This window comes from Kryptolebias marmoratus, linkage group LG22 (genome assembly GCF_001649575.2).
Source record: "Kryptolebias marmoratus isolate JLee-2015 linkage group LG22, ASM164957v2, whole genome shotgun sequence".
Taxonomy (NCBI): domain Eukaryota; kingdom Metazoa; phylum Chordata; class Actinopteri; order Cyprinodontiformes; family Rivulidae; genus Kryptolebias; species Kryptolebias marmoratus.
Genome location: NC_051451.1, coordinates 10404146 through 10425155, shown reverse-complemented (window position 1 = coordinate 10425155; position 21010 = coordinate 10404146). Strand labels below are relative to the sequence as shown.

General features: G+C 38.5%; 1 protein-coding gene across 1 annotated transcript in view; it reads left to right on the top strand.

Annotated features, from left to right (window-relative positions):
- fbxw4 (F-box and WD repeat domain containing 4) overlaps positions 1-21010 on the top strand; it is a 38188-nt gene that overhangs the window by 9936 nt on the left and 7242 nt on the right. The window contains exon 6 of the mRNA XM_017421659.3: positions 16229-16294. Coding sequence (XP_017277148.2) covers positions 16229-16294 — 66 coding nt within the window. The remainder of the gene's footprint in view (positions 1-16228; positions 16295-21010) is intronic.

Here is a 21010-nt window from a genome sequence, read left to right as displayed (position 1 = left end):
TCTTTCTCTTCCTCACAGTTCCGCGTGCCTGGGGTGTACGTGCCCAGGCAGTTGGAAGTGCGACAGGTGATTGGGTAATGCTTGACCAGCATGCTTCTCGTAGACATTTCTCTCGTTTTAACAAGACCAAACAGGTCGGAGTGTGAGCTAGGCGACTGCAGGTGTGAAGCTTCAGAACAGCTCTCTTATTGGATCACGGCTGACAGAATGTTTTTACACCAGACTGACTTTGAGCTCAGCTCTCAGCTGCCTACCTCAGGTGTTCATCTTCTGTGGACATCAAAGATCTCTCATTAGCTTTGGTTCTTTTTTCATTGGAAAGCCAGTTTTCTCACTTTGATATCAAGTATTTGTCTGTATTCAAAAAATATATAAATATATACAGATGTATCCACTTACACATACATATCTGCATAAATATATATATATTTATGTACATAGGTGCCTTAATTTTGTGGATATAATTGTACATAAGGGCAAGCAACAATGGTGAATGATTATATTGTTTAATAGATATTTCAAATTACTTTAATGTTGGAGACCTGGGTTTAAATACTCTCAAGGGTACAGCTTTTTTAGTTTTTTTTTTTTTTTTTTAAATAAACAAATTGTGGCAATATGCCATGATTTACCTAAATTTGAAATAAACAACTACAAACCCATAACAGTTCTGGGTTGAGGTCAATTAGTTCAACATAAATTGGTTTATTTTACCACTTTTTATAAACTTATGGGTAGCTTTCGCTCCTAGATAGCCTGATCTCAATAATCCTACTCTATTCTGACAGAAAATAATCCAGCACAGTTTTAAAGCTTTAAAAAAAACGATGGTTTCTTTTATTCTTATCTCCACGGCTGAACGCTGTCTGTCTGAATAGTGAGTCACCGCCGGCGTGGCCAAGGTTGGGCTGAACCAACTCAAAGCTGGGGGAGGGATTCTTTTCAATATAATTTTTTTTAACTAAGAATAAAAAACTAGAACTCATAAAAACTACATGCTTTCGCCTGATTGCAGGGAGTGATAACGTGTTTTTAGGTAAAAAAAAAAAAAGAATGGGGGAGCAAAATCACAAGTACCTCCACTTTAAAAAGTCTGCTGCATCTGCTCCATTGATCAGACACCTTTGTATACATAAATACATCTATTTACATTTACCCAAATAAACCACATTCATGCTTACATTCACATTAACTATCTAATAAAAATATTATTTTTATAATTAGTTAATTATAATGAATTACATCAGGCTTTTCTTCAAATAAATACATTTTGAACATTTTTAGCTTATATTCCTATTAAACTGGAAAATATTTAGAGCTTAATTGATAATTGTCATTAGGTGTGAGTGAGAACATTGGTTGTGTCATTTGTCTCTGTGTCCCTGTGATGGACTTGTGACCTGTCCAAGGTGTCCCCCGCCTCTCGCTCAGTGACTGCTGCATGGAAATGACGGTAAAGGAGGGACGATTGTTCACTTTATTTAAGTTCAACTTGAAACATTTAGACCTAATACAAATAAGTAGCATTTATGAATCTGCTTTATTTAGTCTCTGATACTGTACCATGCCTGCAATTTAAAGTAATTCATTTTTTTTAACAATGTGTTCACCAGCTAATTTGATCATTTTTCTTTCACCTATTTTCAGAATTTTTAACTTGTGTCAGATGATAAAATCCATGTAATCTCATAATGACGTTAGGAAAGTTTGTTCTTAAATTTACTTTAGAAAAAATATTTATCTTGGAGGGTTTTTACCCCAATAAAACCACGTTACTCATTTGTTCTGACTGAGGTAAAGACATGGATTGATTGATTGATTGATTGATTGATTGATTGATTGATATCTATGGGAACCTGCCTGGGTTGTGGTTTGATATTGTCTCTCTCCGCTAAAATGAAACTACATGAGTGAGTAATGCGAGTCCTGTAAGGAAGAACTATTGAGATCCCTTTTTGGTATGAAAGCCTTGTCATTTGCCGTAGATTGTCATTCATATAAAGAGGCATGAAACCTGTGCTACCTGCACATTCCTCTGTTCCATTTTTCTGCTAGACATGTCTGATGTCCTTATGTATAGCTGTAATGGCCATAGCTGTAATAGGCTTTTGGAGGAACAGTACGCTGCCACAAGAGTAGAGGAGGAGGATGGGCAGAAGACAGTGAAGAGAGAAGTTAACCTGAAGGTGATATCAGGCAAAGAGGTTGTAATTGTTTTGTCTAGAGTTCCTTAAGCACAACTACAAAGATGTCACATGGACCAAAAGTGCCTTTGAAAGTTTCCAAAAGGAGAAAAAGATTGTTGGATAAACCGTTCCCGATTCAGTACGTTCTCACAACCACCAGGGGAGGAAGACCTTTGACCTCTTGTAAGTACAGGATGACGCCACTGTAGCCACCCAGCCAGCCTGAGCCACCTCTCTCCGACTGCACTCCCACTACCGCCGCCGCCGCCGCCGCCACCACCCAACCTCACACACTCCTGTGTCACCCCCACCGCTCTGCCCCACTCAACCGCAAGAAAAAAGCCTGAAATTCATGTCTTTCTCTTTGGTCTCTCCCGAGCAGTCCCTGTGGCTCAGGAGTCAAGAATTCAATTAGTTAAAAAAAGAGAAGAAAAGAGCGAGGCTGCAACAATGCAGCGATAAGGGGGCAGAATGTGTGTTCCCACACACTAAATACAGGGCGCTTTCCCTGGGGCCCACAGAGCCAGAGGACCTGCACCACAGGAGGCGAGAATAATCACAGCTCCCTCTGAACCCCCTCATTACACACACATTCTCACACACTCACAGCTTACATTCCTTATGCACACAGATAGCTTCATGTAGACACGCACTACAGGCAGACATTCCCCCCAGACAGAGAGAGAGAGACACACCTTGCAGATGCCCCACACTTACCACACACATAAACACAATGAGAGGAACATCTAGCGCACATAAATATCCGTGCTCAACCACACCACTAACAAGCACAGAGCACAAAAACACCTCTCATTACATGTTTGCCTCGTACAGGTGTTCTCTGGGCTTTTGCTTAACAGGGAAGACATGTCTGTTTTTGATGAAATTCTGAATGAAAGTTGATTTTGGGTTAAATGAAGAGGAGGACAAGCAGCTATTGTAGTCCGTGTCAAAATGTCCTGTACTACTGGGATGGGTTGATTTATCTGAATGATTGCACCTGATCAGTGTTGCAAGTCACTACAAAGTGACAAAAATTAACGCCATATTTCAGAGCTTTTCAAGTAGATTTTTTAAAGTTATAAACCCATAACATCAAATACTTTGTAAATATTTTAACAGGCTCTATTTGAAGAAATTGAGTTTATTTCTGTCCGGGACAGATGAGCTAACCACGATTCTGAATGAATTACTTCTTTTTTCTTCGCCTTTCGGCTGCTCCCACCACATCGGATCATCCGCCTCCAAGTCCAAGTTCCACAGGCACCCTGCTGGTTAACAGCACATGAGGTGGTGGTTGTTAACCCGGGCCCCGACCGATCCGGTAAAGCAGTTGTAGATCCTCATGTTTGTTTTGGCACAAGTTGAACACCGTATGCAAATAGCAGCTACAGCACTTCTGGCAGAAACATAATATTTTGCTGGAAAAACCATGTAATCCGAAATTGTTGGCGGTGTAAAGGTTTACAAAGTAACATTTGAATGAATCACTATCAAACTTTTAAGTTTGGTGTTGTTTTCAGATGGTAGAAATGTACTTTGGACCAGATTTTAGTTCATCCATTTAGTCAGACTTTAACCCTATTTCTCCTAACTGAGGTCATTTAAAGAGCTATCTGCAACATAGAACCGCACTTTAATAGATCAGAACTATTTGTTTAATCTTTCGAATTGGATTAATTTGAGTTGTTGTTTATATTTAGTTATTTGTTATACAAAGTTTGGAAAGTTTTTTTTTGTCCCCTCAGACAAACATATAATGTAGCTTTTCTAACCAAAGTAGAGCTGTGATATTCTTTTCAGGGAGAAGAGGTTTTCTCCTGGCAACTTTTCTAAAGAAGCCATACTTCTTCAGTCTTTCCTTTTTTTCTAATTATTCTGTCATGAATGTCTTCTGTGTTTGAATAATCTTTCTAATTATAGATTGACTGATTTTGAAATAGCCGTATTATCCCTCCCATACTGAAGAGCAGTAGTTGCTTTTATAAAATCATTGCTGATATATTTTATCATTGGTGTTGTGGTAATAGATGCCTGAACGCTTCATAAGAGCAAACTATCACAATTCTTTTAAAACAAAGTGCAAAAAACAATAGAAGCATACAGGGGGTAAAAATTTTAAACTACAGATGCTCAAAGAAAGAACATTTCATTAAAGTAAAAATTAAAACCAAGTTCTGATGAAGAACTTGAATAAAAAATGAAATAATATAAAATACAGTATAAAATCATTCTTGGCTGTAATCACAGGCAGAAGTGAACAGGATGTAAAAGTAACATTATTGCCTCTTTTAACAATTTTTTTTTACAGTGACTATGACCTTGGATGTATGGAAACTCAGATTTTCATAGCAATATTTTTTTTTACGTTTCTTAAAAAATATCCATTTCAGTGTAGGAAAGTCTTCACCCAGCTGTTCTCAGGACTTTTAACAATTATCAGTTAATTTAACTAATCTTTGTAATGCACTTTATAATATTTGAAGTTCGATAATAAAATTATACACCTGTTCTATATGGTTTATGTTAAAATCTATACCAGTTTAAAACACTACCTGTAAAGGGTATCTGGTTCAGCTTATTTATATAACAGAATGTTATAAAAAGAAATTATGTCACAATCACAATTTCCCAGAATCATATCTCTACATCTATAGATCCTGTGTTGATTTATTATAATCCAAAGCTCAGAAACAATCAGTTCACAGGGAGAAAACCAGCAAATCTTCACAGAGAAGGTTTGATGTCTTTTTTTTCAATATAGCATTCAATTACCAACAAATACATTTTTGTGAAAAGAAAATATATATATATATAGGTTTTTCATTGTACTTATTTTATAATCATGTTATATTTTATATGCAAAGAAATAAAAGATTTTGGATGCTTGGTTTTCAAAGTACATGTGGCATTTATTAATAGATCACTTCCATTTATTAGATGTGTTGATTTACCGGAGCATGATTTTACATCTTAAATCATTTTCAACAATCCAGCATCCAAAGTATGTGCGCACTGAACACTCTGCAGCTTTTACAGCGTGGGAGTGTGTGTTGGGAACTGACGGCAGTGTTATTCATACATCACATTATCCTAATGAGCGTCACTCCCACCACATTTTGAGAAAGGGGAAAAAAGAAAAAAAAAAGTCTGTGATCACTGAAGCTCTGCTCCTGGTGGATCCCAATTTAAAACTTGTCAGTCGCGCTCCTTGTTGATCTAGACCATGTACACACACGCATGCACACCCACACACACACACGCACACACACACACACACACACACACACCTACACACACACACACACACACAAACACAAACACATCACTGAGACCTCCTTTTCAGTGACCTCAACTAAAAATGCCATCAAAAATATAGTGGATTGTGATTTGTCAACTGGTTTATGAGGCCTTGGTATCTTTGATAGTTTTTGTTCTTATGCCCCAGTTAAAAGAATAGCATTTATAAGAAAGGACAAAATATCAAATACAAAATAATTAAAAACCCAAATTGCATAAAAGTACTAGTTGATCTGTATGTCATTGAGTGAAATAAGTATTTGATCTCTTAGCCAAATAGGACTTAACGCTTTGTGGAGGAACCTTTGTTGGCAGCTCTTCAGTAAGACCTTTATTGTAGTTGGTCACCAGGTTTGCCCACATCTCAGGTGGGGTTTTTGACCACTCCTCTTTACAGAAACACTCTAAATCTTTTAGGTATCTTGGCTGCTGCTTGGCATCTCAAAGCTTCAGTTAACTCCACAGATTTTCCACAGGAATGAGGTCTGAAGACTGGCTTGGCCACTTTATGACCTTAATGATCTTATTTTTACCCACTTCTTTGCCCTCTTAGTGGTATGTTTTGGGCCATTGCCATTTTTGAAGACCCATCCACAACCCATCTTTAGTTTTCTAGTTGAGGGAAAAAGACTCTCGACCAAGACTTTTTTTTTTGGTACATATCCCCATCTGTTTGCCCCTCTATGTGGTGAAGTTGTCCTGTACCTTTAGCAGAAAAAACAGCAACAAAGCATAGCGTTTCCACCTCTGAGCTTGACTATAGGGATTGTGTTCTCCACATTTTTCCCCCTCCACACACTGCAGGTTGAGTTAATCCCAAAGAACTTAGTTTTGATCTCATCTGTCCACAACAATTTTTCCTAAGTCATTTCTGCATCATTTAGATCAGGGGTGCACAATCCTGGTCCTTGAGGGCCACCATCCTGCATGTTTTACTTGTTTCCCTGCTCCAACACACCTGATTCATGATTAAATGACCTCTTCATGTTCTGCAGAAGCCTCTTAATCACCTATTGATTCAAATCAGGTGTGTTGGAGCAGAGAAACAAGTAAAGCCTGCAGGATATTGGCCCTCGAGGACCAGGATTGCCCACCCCTGATTTAGATGTTCACTGGCAAACCTAAAACAGGTCTGATGTGCCTTCTGGAGCAGGGGGACCTTGCAGGCACTACAATCTTTCAGCCCATGACAGTGTAGTGTGTTACCAATGGTGTGCTTGGTGACTGTGGCCCAAACTGCCTTCGGATTATTGACAAGCTCCATAACAGGTGTAGTTGTGGGCTGATCCCTCACCTTTGCCATGATCATCCTCAACCCATGAGACAAGATCCTGCATGGAGCTTCAGACTGAGGGTGACCGATGGTCATTTTATATTTCTTCCATTTTTGAATAATCACACCAACACCTTCTCATTAAGCTTGCAGATGGTCCTGTTGTTTAATCCAGTTTTGTGCAGATCTACCTGCCCTTTACATCTTTTGATAGCTGGTTTTGCACAAGTTGGTGGAGAATTTGGAATGGAAGTAAGGATTTGTTAACCATTTTGTACACAAAATTAGTCAAGATCAGAAGTGTCATTGATAAATTTTTAGTTGATATTCTGTCTCTCCATTTAAATGAAACTACTATACAATTTTAATTTACTAAAGGCAGGGGATCAAATGCTTATTCGTCTCTTTAATTATGTGTAGATGGAGCCCCATGGACAATATTTAGTTCCAAAGTCAGAATCAAAATGTGAGTACAAAGTTCAAATTTCATCATACCATTGTGCTTAGGCAAGACACTGAACCAAAACACTAGACTTGATTATATTTTGTGTCTTGATCCATTTTGGACTTCTTCTGTCTTAATGTGGGCCTCAGTATTTTTATAATTGTGAACAAATTTTGCCAACATCTAAAGATGGTCATACTTGTAGCAGAGTAACTCAGAGTGATTCATTTTCTGGAAGATCTGGTGTGTGTGCCGGAAAACTGTCGAAACTCTGCTCGGAATAAAACAAATAAAATCTTTATCACGTTAATAGCACCTTTTTTTGTTGTTGTTGTGGCAAATGCTGCTGTTGCAGATTATTTGTATTGTAATTTCAAAGAAGCACGGTTGTGCGGTTGGTGTGGACGATTGTGTTGGATCTCAGTCTGTTCCAGCTGGATGAACAGAGCCAAGGGGCCGACTGAGGAATGTCCTGGTGACCCTACACACAGAAGACACAAACAGAAGCCAAAAGGACCACAGGGGGTGGAGATGGGACAACAGGGTCCAAGCATGTGCGTGTGTCTGTGTGTGCGTGTGTGTGTCTTTGCATAACGGTGTGAATCCGTGAGAGAGAAAGTGCATGTTTGTGTGCATGCTAACGTTTGGCCATGCATATCGGTGTGTAAAGGGCTGGATGAAGCAAAGGAGAGAAGGCTGGGAGTGAAGCAGGGAGAGGGGAGTGCGTGGGGAGATTGGGGGTCAGCACTTGTACCCTTTGGCCATTGTCTCCCTCCCTGACCAATATAAAAGCATCATAACCCTGTGAGCCCAGACATATTTAGAAACCAGATAAAAGCACTTTTTACAAACTAGATACACATCAGGCACAAAGCCCGGGGTCAAGCGCAACAAATTAACAATCCTTTTTCTGATGGGAGGTGGGGGCACGGGGTGACGGGGCAAAGCTAAACCGCCCCTGGAGTCCAGAGCCAAATGCCTTCACATTCCCAGAGAAGAGATGTTGGCTGTTCTCTTGCATTCATGTGTAATTGGTCTGAGGGCCAGGGGCTAACATAAATACCAACTTCATTTTATTTTGGATTATGTTCTTCTAACAGATTATGCCTCTAATTTAATTTAAACAAAAGTCAAGTCAATTATTATAAGAGGCATAAGTTAAATGAATTTGTCACTTGTGTTAAAAGTTCTATCTCAGCCAAGTTTAACACACTGATGCCCCATTCTTTTAGAAAGTGTGAATAAACACTGTTAATGTTTCACTTTCACATTTGAACCTTTTTTATGAGTTTAAGAGGTGAACTCTAGGGCTGTATTATTCTTGCTATAATGATAATCAGGATTTTTATTTATGTGAATTCAGATTACCATTCTCACAACAATTCTCTTTTATAAAGAAAATGGACAAAAAAAACTTGCACTCTGTCTAAATTGGTCATTCAAATGTTAAACTGAGTTTTAAATAATAGAAAATACCCACCTCTTTAATTTAAACCTCTAATATTTTCTTACTATAAAGGTGATGGATAAAAACCTATAATTAAATATTAATGAATAAGATCAATAAATAGAGCTTTTGATTTGTGGAGACTCGGCCAACAGCAGCAGTTAAAGCTTCTTATCTGAGAACAGCAGCCTGTCGTCATGGTTGAGATTTCAAGGAGCACTAACAGCGTGTTATATTGTTCCTCCTGAGCTGAAAACTCTTTCCGCCTTCTGACTGTCTCTCCAGACTGAGTGGAAACTTGTTCCACAGATGCAGACGTGTTTGACTTGTAACCACAGACAGTGATGGATATTGTTCTTTTTACTCCCTCAGCTGGACGAAATGATCCTCTTCATTCATGTTACTTGTGAACAATATAAGCCAAACTCTGGGTCAGTATAACGCTCTAAAAGAAGCTTCAGATGGTGCTGCTCTGTGCTGGTGCGCCACAATGCTAAAGCCAATGCGGTGCATCATTGGAACCAATTAACGCCTCTAAAACATGTAGGGCGCATCAAGCTGAAGTGGCTGTAATGCCACAGATCAGCTTTAAAATATAAGCTTCAACCAGGAAGTACGAGGCATCGTCATTTATTAAAACTCAGATCACATGTGTGACAATCAAGATGGTGATTTTCAATTCTAGTTTTGTGCAGCCCTTTGCTTTCATGATTAGACTGTCAAATGTTTTTTTGCATTTTTTGTAACAGACCTTAAGGCGAAAGGCTTCATATTTTCTCTTATGATAGGACTAGTAGGAGCAGCTAAGACTGTGTCTGGTTCCCCAGACACAGAACTATTTAAGCATCACTATTTAAGTTTGTGTAGAATTTAATAGTTAATTAGATTTAACTAATAATTTCAGGAGTAAAGTTTAATTATTTAGTCTAAGCATTATTTGGGCTCATATGCATAAGTATAAATGCATATGTCCTTCATTAAAAAGCTGTTAAAATGGATAAAATAGTTTATTTAAATAGACGTCAATAAGTTACATAAAACAACCTGCTGTTGGACAGTTCACATACAGTTCAGCCAATAGAGTGTTTTTCCTTCATTTTCAGTCATTTCTTTGGCTTTTCACTCACTGTTTGGTTATATTTAAGTAGTTATATTTTTTAATTGTTATTCTATAGTGAAGGTAACAGTTGGCAAATAACATCTTGCAGTTTATGGGCTGCTACCTACTAGCAGAGATAATTTGTTTTTCAGTGTCTACTTTTGGGAAGGTTATTGTCTGTTTAGGAAAAAAAAAGAAAACAAACCAGTATTTGTTTCATTCCTAACCCATTTAATACAGTGACCCAAGAATTGAGTTACATACCAAACTATGATTTATACAGACCGTTACGTTCCTAATTATTAATAATTTTTTAAAGTATTTATTTTAACAACAAAGACAGAAATTGTTTTACAAGAAAGAATAATGTGAGTTTCACCACATCAGTTCATTTCCAACATTACCAAAAGCTTTTACTAAGAGGTTTGATGAATTATATGTCTATAAGCAAAGACTTCCATAAAATTTGGGCTCTAATAGAGAAAGCCTAATCTCCGTTTGGCATGAACTGAGACAGAAAAAATTGTCAGGGTGCTTTCTACAGATGTCAGTGGTCAGGACGGCATCAGAATGTCTGATGTATTTAAAGGCAAGGTCCTTTTAGTCTTTAAAAGAGCAAAGTATAATTTTAAAATCATTATGGATTCTAACAAGGAGCCAGCATAAGGAGGCAATGTTTTCATGCCTTTTAGTCACATTTTTGAGTCTAACTGCAGCATTTTCAACCAGCTGGAGGTGATATTTGTACATTACAGTAGTCAAGGTGAGATTAGACAAAAGTGTGCATAACTTGTTGGTCAGATGTTTAAAGAGAGTACTTTTATTTCCATATAGCCTTAAGCTGGAAAATCAAGCCTGAACAGCAGTTTTGACTTGGACATCAAAATTGAGTTTGAAATCAAAGATTATTCCTAGATTTTTGCAGCTTGGGTAATATTACTTAACAGACCGTCAAGACTGGAGCCATCAAGACTGCAAGAATTTCAAGGGACCAGCCAAATAACCCTCTGATTTATTGTCACTGAGTTTGAGAAAATTTTGGGCTGTCAAGGATTTAATGTCAGAAAAAAACGAGGTATAAGATCACCAAGGCCATTGAGATCTGTAGGCACAAGCATGTTTAGCTGAGTGTTATCAGCAGAGAAATGGTTCTATCTTTCTGAATGAGTTGGACAAGAGGATGTTTGGAAATGGAGAACAAGAGGAGGGCATGGACTGATCCACACCATTGTATACCAGCAGTGAGGATATACTTGTCAATACAGGTTCTGTTTGAGAGAGTGAGCAAAATGAATTCAGAGCCTAATCATTAGTACCATCTCAAACTGGCTCTCAAAATCCTCATTCAAAAAAACAAAACTTGAGTATTGTGACTAAGTATGGCATCAATGCTTAAACTCAAAAAATGAACAAACAAAAAGCTTTAAAAGGGACTTCCAACATACAGTATCTACCAAAAAGAATATTCATACAAAGCATGAAATGATCTACAAAAATGAAAAAAGTGTCTATGTTGTACTGTGAAAGACAGTAACCTTTTTTGTGTATTTTTGCAGACAATATAATGTTATGTGTATGACAGATGCAGGTATCATACTGTATTTGTGTTTAAATTCATTTTGTGCCCATTCAACCCCAATCACCAGATCAAAATGGTCCTCTGGAAAAAAATGTTGCCCACTTGTGCTCTAGTTGATGCAAGAGGATGCTGTGATTGGTAGTGTTACACCTTAAGTCTAAAAGGACTAAAATTGAGCTGTCATCTCCTCAGTAGTTCATTTTAACAAGCACGGTTTTTGTACAACGAAATGCCAGTAAAATCACACTTGGAGATGTTCAAACCACTGTTGTCATTCATAAATACCACTAATTTGCCCAGAAATGTAGATAACTTTAGTTACTGTGTATTATTTCTGCTACTATTAGACATTGGAGAGTTGCTCAAGAATTCAGTCTTCAGATTGATGTTTCAAAAGCAGTATAATCTTCTGTAGTGTGTGTGTAAAGATTATACTCAGGGTGTCTGACTTATAACAGAAGTTAGTGTAGTCTACTGAGCTAGGATCAGAAAATAGTTCACAAAGTAGCAGTATGTTGGTGTGGTGCAGTCAGCATAGTGATTTGGAGCTAACAGTGTGCTAACACTGATGGACTCAACTCTCAGCAGAGGTGCTCGCGTTATTGTTGCCATCAATTTAGTTGCTTGAATTTGTACAAATGAGAGTATATTTCCAAGCATCTGTCTGTATTTGTTTCCGTGGATCTGTGATTTGCACTTTTGTGTTTTTTGTCTGTGTATGTGTCTGGTTCCCACAGAGGACTCACAGAGTTTTTATTTCTCTTGTCACACAGACCGTTAGATAATACAGCCAGCTGATGAGGTTACCCAAACTGCAGCAGAGACCCAGCACGCTGCTAATGATGAGAGGTGGAGCGAGGGGGGAGGAGGGCATCGGTGGGGTTAGCGTAGGGTGACTCTGTTTGGCTGTTTGGTTAGAGATACAACTCTGAGTGGGTGTGTGTTTAGGGGGGACACCTGTCCCACATTAGGCGAGAGAGGCTCTGACCTTAGCAGCTATAATATCAGTGCAAACTTCAACCCAAGATCAGGCCTGGTTGGCACTTCAGAGGGGTGAGAAGGGAGCTAGAAGAGAAGAGGGGGGCAGTTCTGCTTTTATTGTATGGATGGTGTCCCCCAGCCTTCCTCTAGCAGTGCTGCGGCCAAGTGAGGGGTGAGTAATGTGAGTAATGGAGAGTAATAGGGTCCAGAGAGCGAGTGTGACCATAACCCTATTGTATCTTGTGTCAGCAGGGTTAGAGGTCATCCACAGCACATACTGGTCCTGTCCCTGCCCGACCCATTTGGGCCTTAAATGAGTTTACCCAACACTAATTACGGGGGCCTGCCAATGGGCTGCTCTGCCTAACGGGCCTGACAGCTGCCTCAGTGCCTTGCTTAGATGTCCTTGCCCCCCACCATCACAGCCCTGTGCCGTCCTACCACCTCACTGACCCATTCCCTCAACACACACACAACCATCCCAATGTTCATTATTCACGTTAACATTACACACATATAATACCAACTAAACTTTTCATCTATAGGTCAACTTCTTATTGTTAGTGAACTGTAGCTGCAACAGTTTATTACAACTGATCTATTTAAACTGAATTTCACATTTAAAAGTCATTGCAGTTGTGAAATATTTTAACATTTATTCATTTGTTACCTGTTTTGAATACTCAGAAACATTTAAATGGGCTGTGAGCTAAAACTCATTACCTCATCACAATCATTACATGAAAGTGGAGCAACTACACTGAAAAAATTGGAGATTGTATTGTTTTTTTTGTTAAATACAACTCTAATGTAGAAAGATTTGAGATTATATATATAAAAAAAGAAACACCGGATCATTTTATTATGTCCTGAACAAAAACCTTAGAACTGAAAGAAGGTAGACTTTCCTTTTTGCTATTTTTTTGAACAATTGATGATTTTATTGACATATTCTATCCATTTCTGTTCTTTGAAAATGAAGTTAATTAAATTAAAGGTTTTTGTTTGTTTGTTTTCTCTTCATTTCAACTTTTTCTGATTTGGGATTGTAATTATTAATAATAAAAATTGACAACATTTCTTCAGAATTGTTTGAATACGTTTAGTCATATTTCGTTTGATTTTTTTTTTATAATTGGTGTGATTTTTTTTTTTTTTTTTAGGGAAGTGCTCCTGTATTAAAACTGCCATATCAAACCAAGCTCTTCTTCTGGTTGTACAACAACCAAGTAACTCAAAGCAAGAGGCCCAATAACCACCTACTCCTACTGAACCCCCTCAAGACAACACGAGGGAGATGGTTGTAAACCTTCTAAAGTCAACAAAACTAATGACGACTGATTGGACAGATTTCCATTAGCCCTCAAATATGCTTTCAGAGGTGAAGATCTGGTCTGTTGTTTCATGACTGCGACACTGCAAACACTTTTGTCAAAACTCCACTTCCACCACCTGAGGTTTCTGACAATTTGCCCCAATGTATTTGAGACAGACTGGAAGTCCCATTTTACATCAGATCTCTACCGCTGTCTTTTGTATTTATCAGCGGGACTTGAACCAATCAACTAACATCCACAGGTTTGTACAGCTGTAGTCCAGAGCACAGTCCGCTCAGATTCCCTACTTCCATTGGAATACCCCCCCCCCCCCAAAAAAAAAAACACTTTGCTGAATGTGTTTTGATGTCACTAGATGGTTTGACATCTGTCCAGCACCTTTCCTCGCTGACAGATCTAACTTACCACCAAGTAGGAATCACTTAGCAGCTTAGCTCCTTTCTTTATCCAAGGGTCCAAGATCTTATGACTTTGTTATGAATTTAATTATTGACCCTTTATGTCCTGGAAGCCCATAGATGCACCAAAATGCCTTTTCCAAAAAGTCTGGGTCATGGGTAGGAGTCCTGTTTCTCTTGTTAATGTGGATAACTGAAAACCTTCTTTTAAATAATTATAAAGACTTATTGAAACCCAGTTTTCTTTGCCAATTTGCCTTGGAAGACTCTACTAGAGAATATTGCAGTTCCAAGAGTCTCTTGGGAACTCGGAGCCCTCTACCACTGTCATGTTTAGATTCAATGAAGGGGTGGTCATCTTACACATATATAATCATGGCATTGTTGTCTATGAGGGAAGATTAAAACACTTTCTTTGCCTTTTTGTAAAGTTTGCTCTCTGAACCGTTGAGTCATCTTCATAAGCTCAACATACTTTATTTAACTTTGAATGTGAGGTGTAGTTTTTAGCGTTCATGTGTTTAAACATTTATATTATTGAATGGCGACCTTTTGTTGGGTCTTTATTTCTTTTCTCTGCACATCCATCGGTGGTATTTTCTTTCAGGCTGCAGCATTTGTCAGTAACTACCTTACCAAGTGGAAAAAGCGGGACTTCCCTCCTGTCTGTCAACCCCGTAGGAGGGCACTAAGTCCTGAGAATCAGGCCCAGCCCAACAGAAGCTCCCCTACCACCAGCACCCCTGGTCACCACCCCACCCTCTACATAGCTTCTAACACCCAAACACACCCCGTCAGTCCTCTCTCACAGCTCTCCTCCCCTCTCCTTTCACCCCTCTACCACCGCTCCACATGCATCTCATTCATCGTGCATACCTAGGCTGCTAATTCCAAACTGCCACTCCAATCAAAGGATCACAAGTGTTGTAGTTTTCTTCTCTTTTCTTCGACCAGAAAACAATGTGTCATGAATAGAGGCTATGACAAGGGTATGTGTGTGTGTGTGTGTGTGTGTGAGAGAGAGTGTGCATGAGAGCAAGAGAGGGAGGGAGACCGAAACGTACAGGTTCTCCCTATCTTTTCTCCATGTAAATATTTAATTAGCATCACTGGTTACGAACCTTTATCTTCTGACAGAAGAGTAGTTTGTCTTATTTTATCAGATAGACACTTATCTGTTTTGTTCTCATCTTTCCACTTTCATATAAAATATAAAATATCAACATTCAGTGAACACAAGATAGTTATAGCAGCTGATGTTAATAAACCTACGCTTTATTTTGTCAATTAATCTCTTGTTCATATATTTTGCTTTTGCACACTGTTAGCGGTTGCTGCATAAAATAGTTAATTGCAAAGCAAATTTCTTGGATTTGAAAAAAGGTTTATTATATGTATTATATTAAACATTATGGAAATTGTCTCCAGTCAGAAAGGTTTTAAATGAGTTGTTGTTTTGAGCTTTTGAAAGTCAAGCTGTGGTGAGAGGTTTATATACACTCATCATTGGCTAAATGTCCCATTAATTTAAAACCACCTGCAGTCAGTCAAATGTTTTACACAAGAAGTTCAAAGACATTACAAGATTCTAGGCATCCTAGACTCTTCAACACCAATTTTAAAGGATTTAGGTGAATGTATGTGTATGATTTATTGATATGATTGTATAATTTTGACTCTATGTGAATTTGGGAATATTCTCATTAAATTCAAACCAGTTCTTGTTTTTAAAAATCATTGAGCTTGCATCTTGTATAATCATTCCACCCTGGACTAAGACCTGTTTAAATAAATCACTGAAAGCCTCCCAAAACTTAATTTGATGTTCTTCCCCCACAATGAGTGAATGCAAACTTCTTTTGGCAACTTCAAATGAAATTTTGACTGTAGTGGCATTTGAAATATAATGTTTTTGTTCTCGGGTGGTTAGTCAAAAACTGCTTGATGTACATATCGTAGGTCATGTTGCAGTTGGGAAACCAGAAGCCTTTGTCTGTTTTGTAACTACACGACTATAACATGGCTTTTTTCCGTTTATCCGTTTATTCTTCTTTATTTTTTTGGTCTTTCACTGATATCATTATAAATACATAAGTAAAAAGCATACAACATATCTTTGCTACTTCTTTCCTTAAGACACTTGTGCTTTATCTGCCTTTTCCCTTCTCTGTCTCTGTGTGCAGCTCATTTGTAACTGGTACTGCATGCTGTGAGAACTTCTCGCCTCTTCGCATCTGGGATGTTGAACGGTAAGTCAGACAGACTGTTTTAATGTTGCACACCGAAGAATTTAAATATAGAGTTGAGCTTTATTACAGATTTTTTTCAGGACAATAATATTTGGTTTACGTTACGCAGTCAACTAAAGATAAGGTTTGCTTGGGTTTCCTTCAAACAACAGCAACGAGAACATTTCTATAAAGGGTGCGAATGCATCTTCTGCCTGAAACTCCAACATCCATTAACTTTCTCCCATAAAGCTCAAAAGTCATTTTAGTTTAATAATAAAATGACAAAATGACAAGTTTTGATGTATAAACTGTATTAAAAGTGTAACGAGATTGTAAAAAATGTGGAAACTGCTGCCAGTAGCTCATTCGGATCACCATGGTAACCACACATCTGTGTCTGTCACTCCCTGACAGCAGGCAGAGGAGCAGTACAGAAAACTTCGAACAAATTTATAGGTTTTTGTGCAAAACCTAAAGTCGTGTTGAAGACAAGTCTTGAAGCATACATGGTGGAAGTCTCTGGTCAATTTCGATATTTCTACAGTGTTTTATGAGGAGATATGACAAGTTAAAAAGATCCTTCACTTCCTGTTTTGAAGAGAAAATTCAGAGCTCAAATACAGTGGAAGTCAATGAGAGTTTGGATGTGTGCACTTTGCAATCTGGAGGAATTTGAGAGACAAAAGCCTTCTGTTTATTTCCTGTACAGATTGGCAGTCCATTACAAGGCCAACACACACACACACCACACACACACACACATACATGAAGAGAACATGAACACTGTATGTTGCGTGGTTTTGGTTCATGTTAATTATTATATTTAAATTGTAATTGTACAAGCGCTTGGGAACACATTGGTGTGGCCCTTTGTGAATCCGTAAAGCTCCTCTTTGAAAGCACGGTGAAACACTCTAATCTTGGGCAAAGACCAGTCCAAGGTGAGGGGCCTCTAAAAAATTTGTCTTGGAAAGGTGAGGCTTAAACCTGATACGTCCATGACAAGGCTGCTGTAATTCCCAGCTTTGCGAGGGCCAATGACAGCCGGCAGACATAACATTACACAGAGCTTGGTACAAAAAGCTGCTTCCTGCTCTTTAATGACTTGGAAATTCAATGAGGGGATAAATAAGTAGACACAGGAAGAGCGACGGAAGGGATGGGTGGGCACGTTCCTCATAGGGCCACAGGTGGGAAAAGAAGCTGACATGGCTACAAGGTGGCCTAGATAATCACATGTATATAAATGAAAGGCCTAGCATTCTTCGAGGAATGCATATCACCCCGTTCATGCCAGAGTTTTAAACTAAGATATTCTTTTTGATGAGATGGGGCATAGTTGTAGCTGTTTTGATCCAACCATATAAATGATGTCAAGCATCATCTCATGCAATATTGGAGCTACTACCACATAAAAACTTTACCTTAAAATTGACAGACTTGATTAAATTTTAGACATGTTTCTGTTGGCTTAGGTCGATAGCTGTGGTGGCCATCTTGAATTTGGTTGACTGCAAAAGCAGTTGTGGATGTACATACAGTGATTACTTTTCACTAAAATCTTTGCAGTGGTTCTTGAGATATTTTGCTAACACAACAGACAAACAAACACTGACTGTGCTGATAATTCAGGTAATTATTATGATTTAAGACCAAAGGGCATATAAGTTATTTTATCTGTTCTCAATTTAAAAATCATAGCAGTTCTCAGATAAGTGTTTCTAGTTATAAATTTTAAAAAAAAGAGATTAATTTTTTTTCTCATGAACAGATGGACGAACAGCCCTACAATGTCCACAGCGTATCTGAAAGCTGTTAAACTCTTTTTCATAAATAGCTGGATATCTGAGGTTTGACCTAGCTAAAGACAATTCCATGTCTTCCCAGTTGGTTCGTCATCAAAAATTAATAGCATATAGGAAGATTTTATGAGTGTCAGTGTTCTTTGTTGTTTCATCTTCACATCTACATAGCTGCCAGCACCTCGAGAGTGGCACAGGCTGTATAAACACAGACACACAACCCTCTCCCTATGGTTGTTTCCCCGAAACAGCTGAAGAATTCAAAGCTGTGTTTGGCTGTGTGCTGAGATGGATGCACAGTGAGGGTGATCAGGGTGCATTGTTCATAGTTTCTGTTATCTTTTATCATTTTGTAGAGATTTCATCCCTTTAATCTGTGTCGAGCACAAAAAAAGTACTTGTTTAGAATATAAGTCAGGTTGTTTTTCTCTTTCTAGGTGTTAAATGTGTGATAGTAGCTTTTTCTTTTAATCCTGGACTTTCAAGGTTGGTTCTCCATCCTTTATAAGAACTGTGGGTTTTCTCAGTGGCTTTATATTATAGGGCTAGTTTTCAGTGTCCTAACCAAACTGTACAATTTAAATATTTAGCAATAGAGGGTGCACATACTTTAAGCTTGTGAAATTGCGACCCATCCATAGATAAGCAGAAGAAAATGGGTTGATGGATGGACTGCTTATTTGTTCTATTTCTGTTTTTGAATGAGCAGAGGATGACGGAGTAAACTGTTTTTGTTGTTTTATCATAGAGCAGTTCCCAGTCGGGTTTTTTTTTTTTAAAAAAAAGCACAGGCCAAACTCGTAATTTAGAGACAAATTGTCAAAGGTTGACCCATTTTATTTTAGTTTTCTATTAGCAGAGCTACCTAGATATCTTCCCCCAACAGGGTAGCAGAGTATGAAAAGTTTAAGAAGCCTTGCTTTACACACAGCACAGCAGCATGTACCTGCATCAGCCTCAGCCCTGTGCATTAGCACAACCGCAAGTGCTTTTGATTTCAAGATCCATCTGAGCCGAAACATTATCAGCAAGACACTGTTGCACCTGATACACTAAACGCCTTCGGGAAACATCAGCTGCCAAACCCTGGACGAGAAAAAAATGGCCGCAAGATTACTGAAGAGATTCTGGCATCCACATACTTTATGTGGGAAAAATCCTGAGATGTTTACCAGTTAAAATGTTCCTGATTTATCATATTAAATCAAGCTGAAAATAATGCTTTTATGCTAAGTTTTTCGACTTAAAATCAAGTTCAATATGATCACATTCACAACTTTTATGGTGGGTGCTGACCAGTGACTTGCTTTTACATAGACTGTGATTTCTTGAATTTTAAATTTTTCAATTGGACTGTTAGTGTCAGTATCTTAATAAATTGTAGTAGGTTTACTAAGGGTTTAGACAAACACTATATGATCACATTATTATTGAAAGGCAACACCAGTTTTGACCTTTTGTAGTCTATTTATTTTGGTTCTTCTCTCTATCCACTGTTGTCTGTCATTAACAGGGTTAGAACAAGCTGAAAACCCGCGGTAACTTTAGGTGGGACACAAAATTTAGGCTCTCATTAAGCTCTTGGGGATTTGATTTTAGATTTAGGACTTTTTTCTCTCATTGCTGTTAGATCTTTTCCATCTCAGTGGGACAAAGAAGTCTTATGATCACTCATATAGATCGGGATCTCACACATGTTCCATTGTCCAAGCAACACCCCAACTTTTCTTAGTTTTTTGCTCATGACCAAACACAGAGAAGGGAAGGAGCATCAAAGATAAAAGACCCCGACCATCACTCCCCACCACCAACATTTTCTTGTGTTCCTTCAGAAAAGAAGCCCTTCTTTTTACAGTCAAATGGTTAGGCTAGGATTCCTCACATTCCTGACTCTGAAAGAACAGAGTTAAATGACTGCGTTTGTGTGAACGCCCTGTTGTACAAATTGCGGCCGTATTGTGTTTGTGGCTCCTGCGTTCATGTGACATTTTGAAAGTGGTCATTCATTGTTGATAGAGTTCAGAAGCCAGCACTTCCCCTCCACCGTCTGTCAGGAAAGCTGGCATTCCGGCTGCAGTTGTTCTGCGCGGGGATGCAGGGTAAACTGGGTGGATGTGCAGCAGGTTGCAGGGCTCCCCTCTGTTTGTTTTAGTGAGCAAAAACCTCAGCAGGGATTCTTTTCTCTACCTGTCTGGTGGCTTTTGACAAGAAGGCTTGTTTCTCTGTGCATCCCAGGCTCCTGTTTTAGAGCTTAGCCTTAACTTTAAAGAGCCTCCAACTACTTGTGTTACAGACACACACACACACACACACACACACACACACACACACACACACTGCTTTTCTTTAGCCTCCTCACACTAAAGCATAATTCCCTTAGCTCCCTTTATTTTTTTTTCTAACATTGTCAATTCATTATTGATTCCTTTCACAGCTTGTGAAACTTGTGTGTGTGTGGCCCCCCAAAGCCAATCTGGCCCCCACAGAGAGGCCAGACAAGCTTAAATCAGGACTTAGACTTTGTGTGTCACACAGCCAATAGCCCCCTCATAACAATCGCCAAGTCTTTGCCCCCTAAGGCTAACAGGCTACCCATCCCGCAAAATAGCTACCTTACTGACAGCTTTGGTCTCAGGCAACAGAACGGCTTTATGTAAAAACGGATTTGATTGAGTAAAAAATATTTTTTTACTATACTGTATTTTTTTTTCACAGAAGCTTTGGTCATCCTTTACAGTATTATTACTTTTCTTTCACAGAATACCACCAGCAGATGGGGAAGTGACAAACACACACATTAGTTTTTTGTTTTGTTTTGTTTTGTTTTACAAGAACTAACAGTTAGTAGACTGACAAATCTACCAATCAAAGACAGACAGCCTTCCCCATCACATGATCTGTGGTTACACTTTACTGTCTGCTGTGTTTCCTT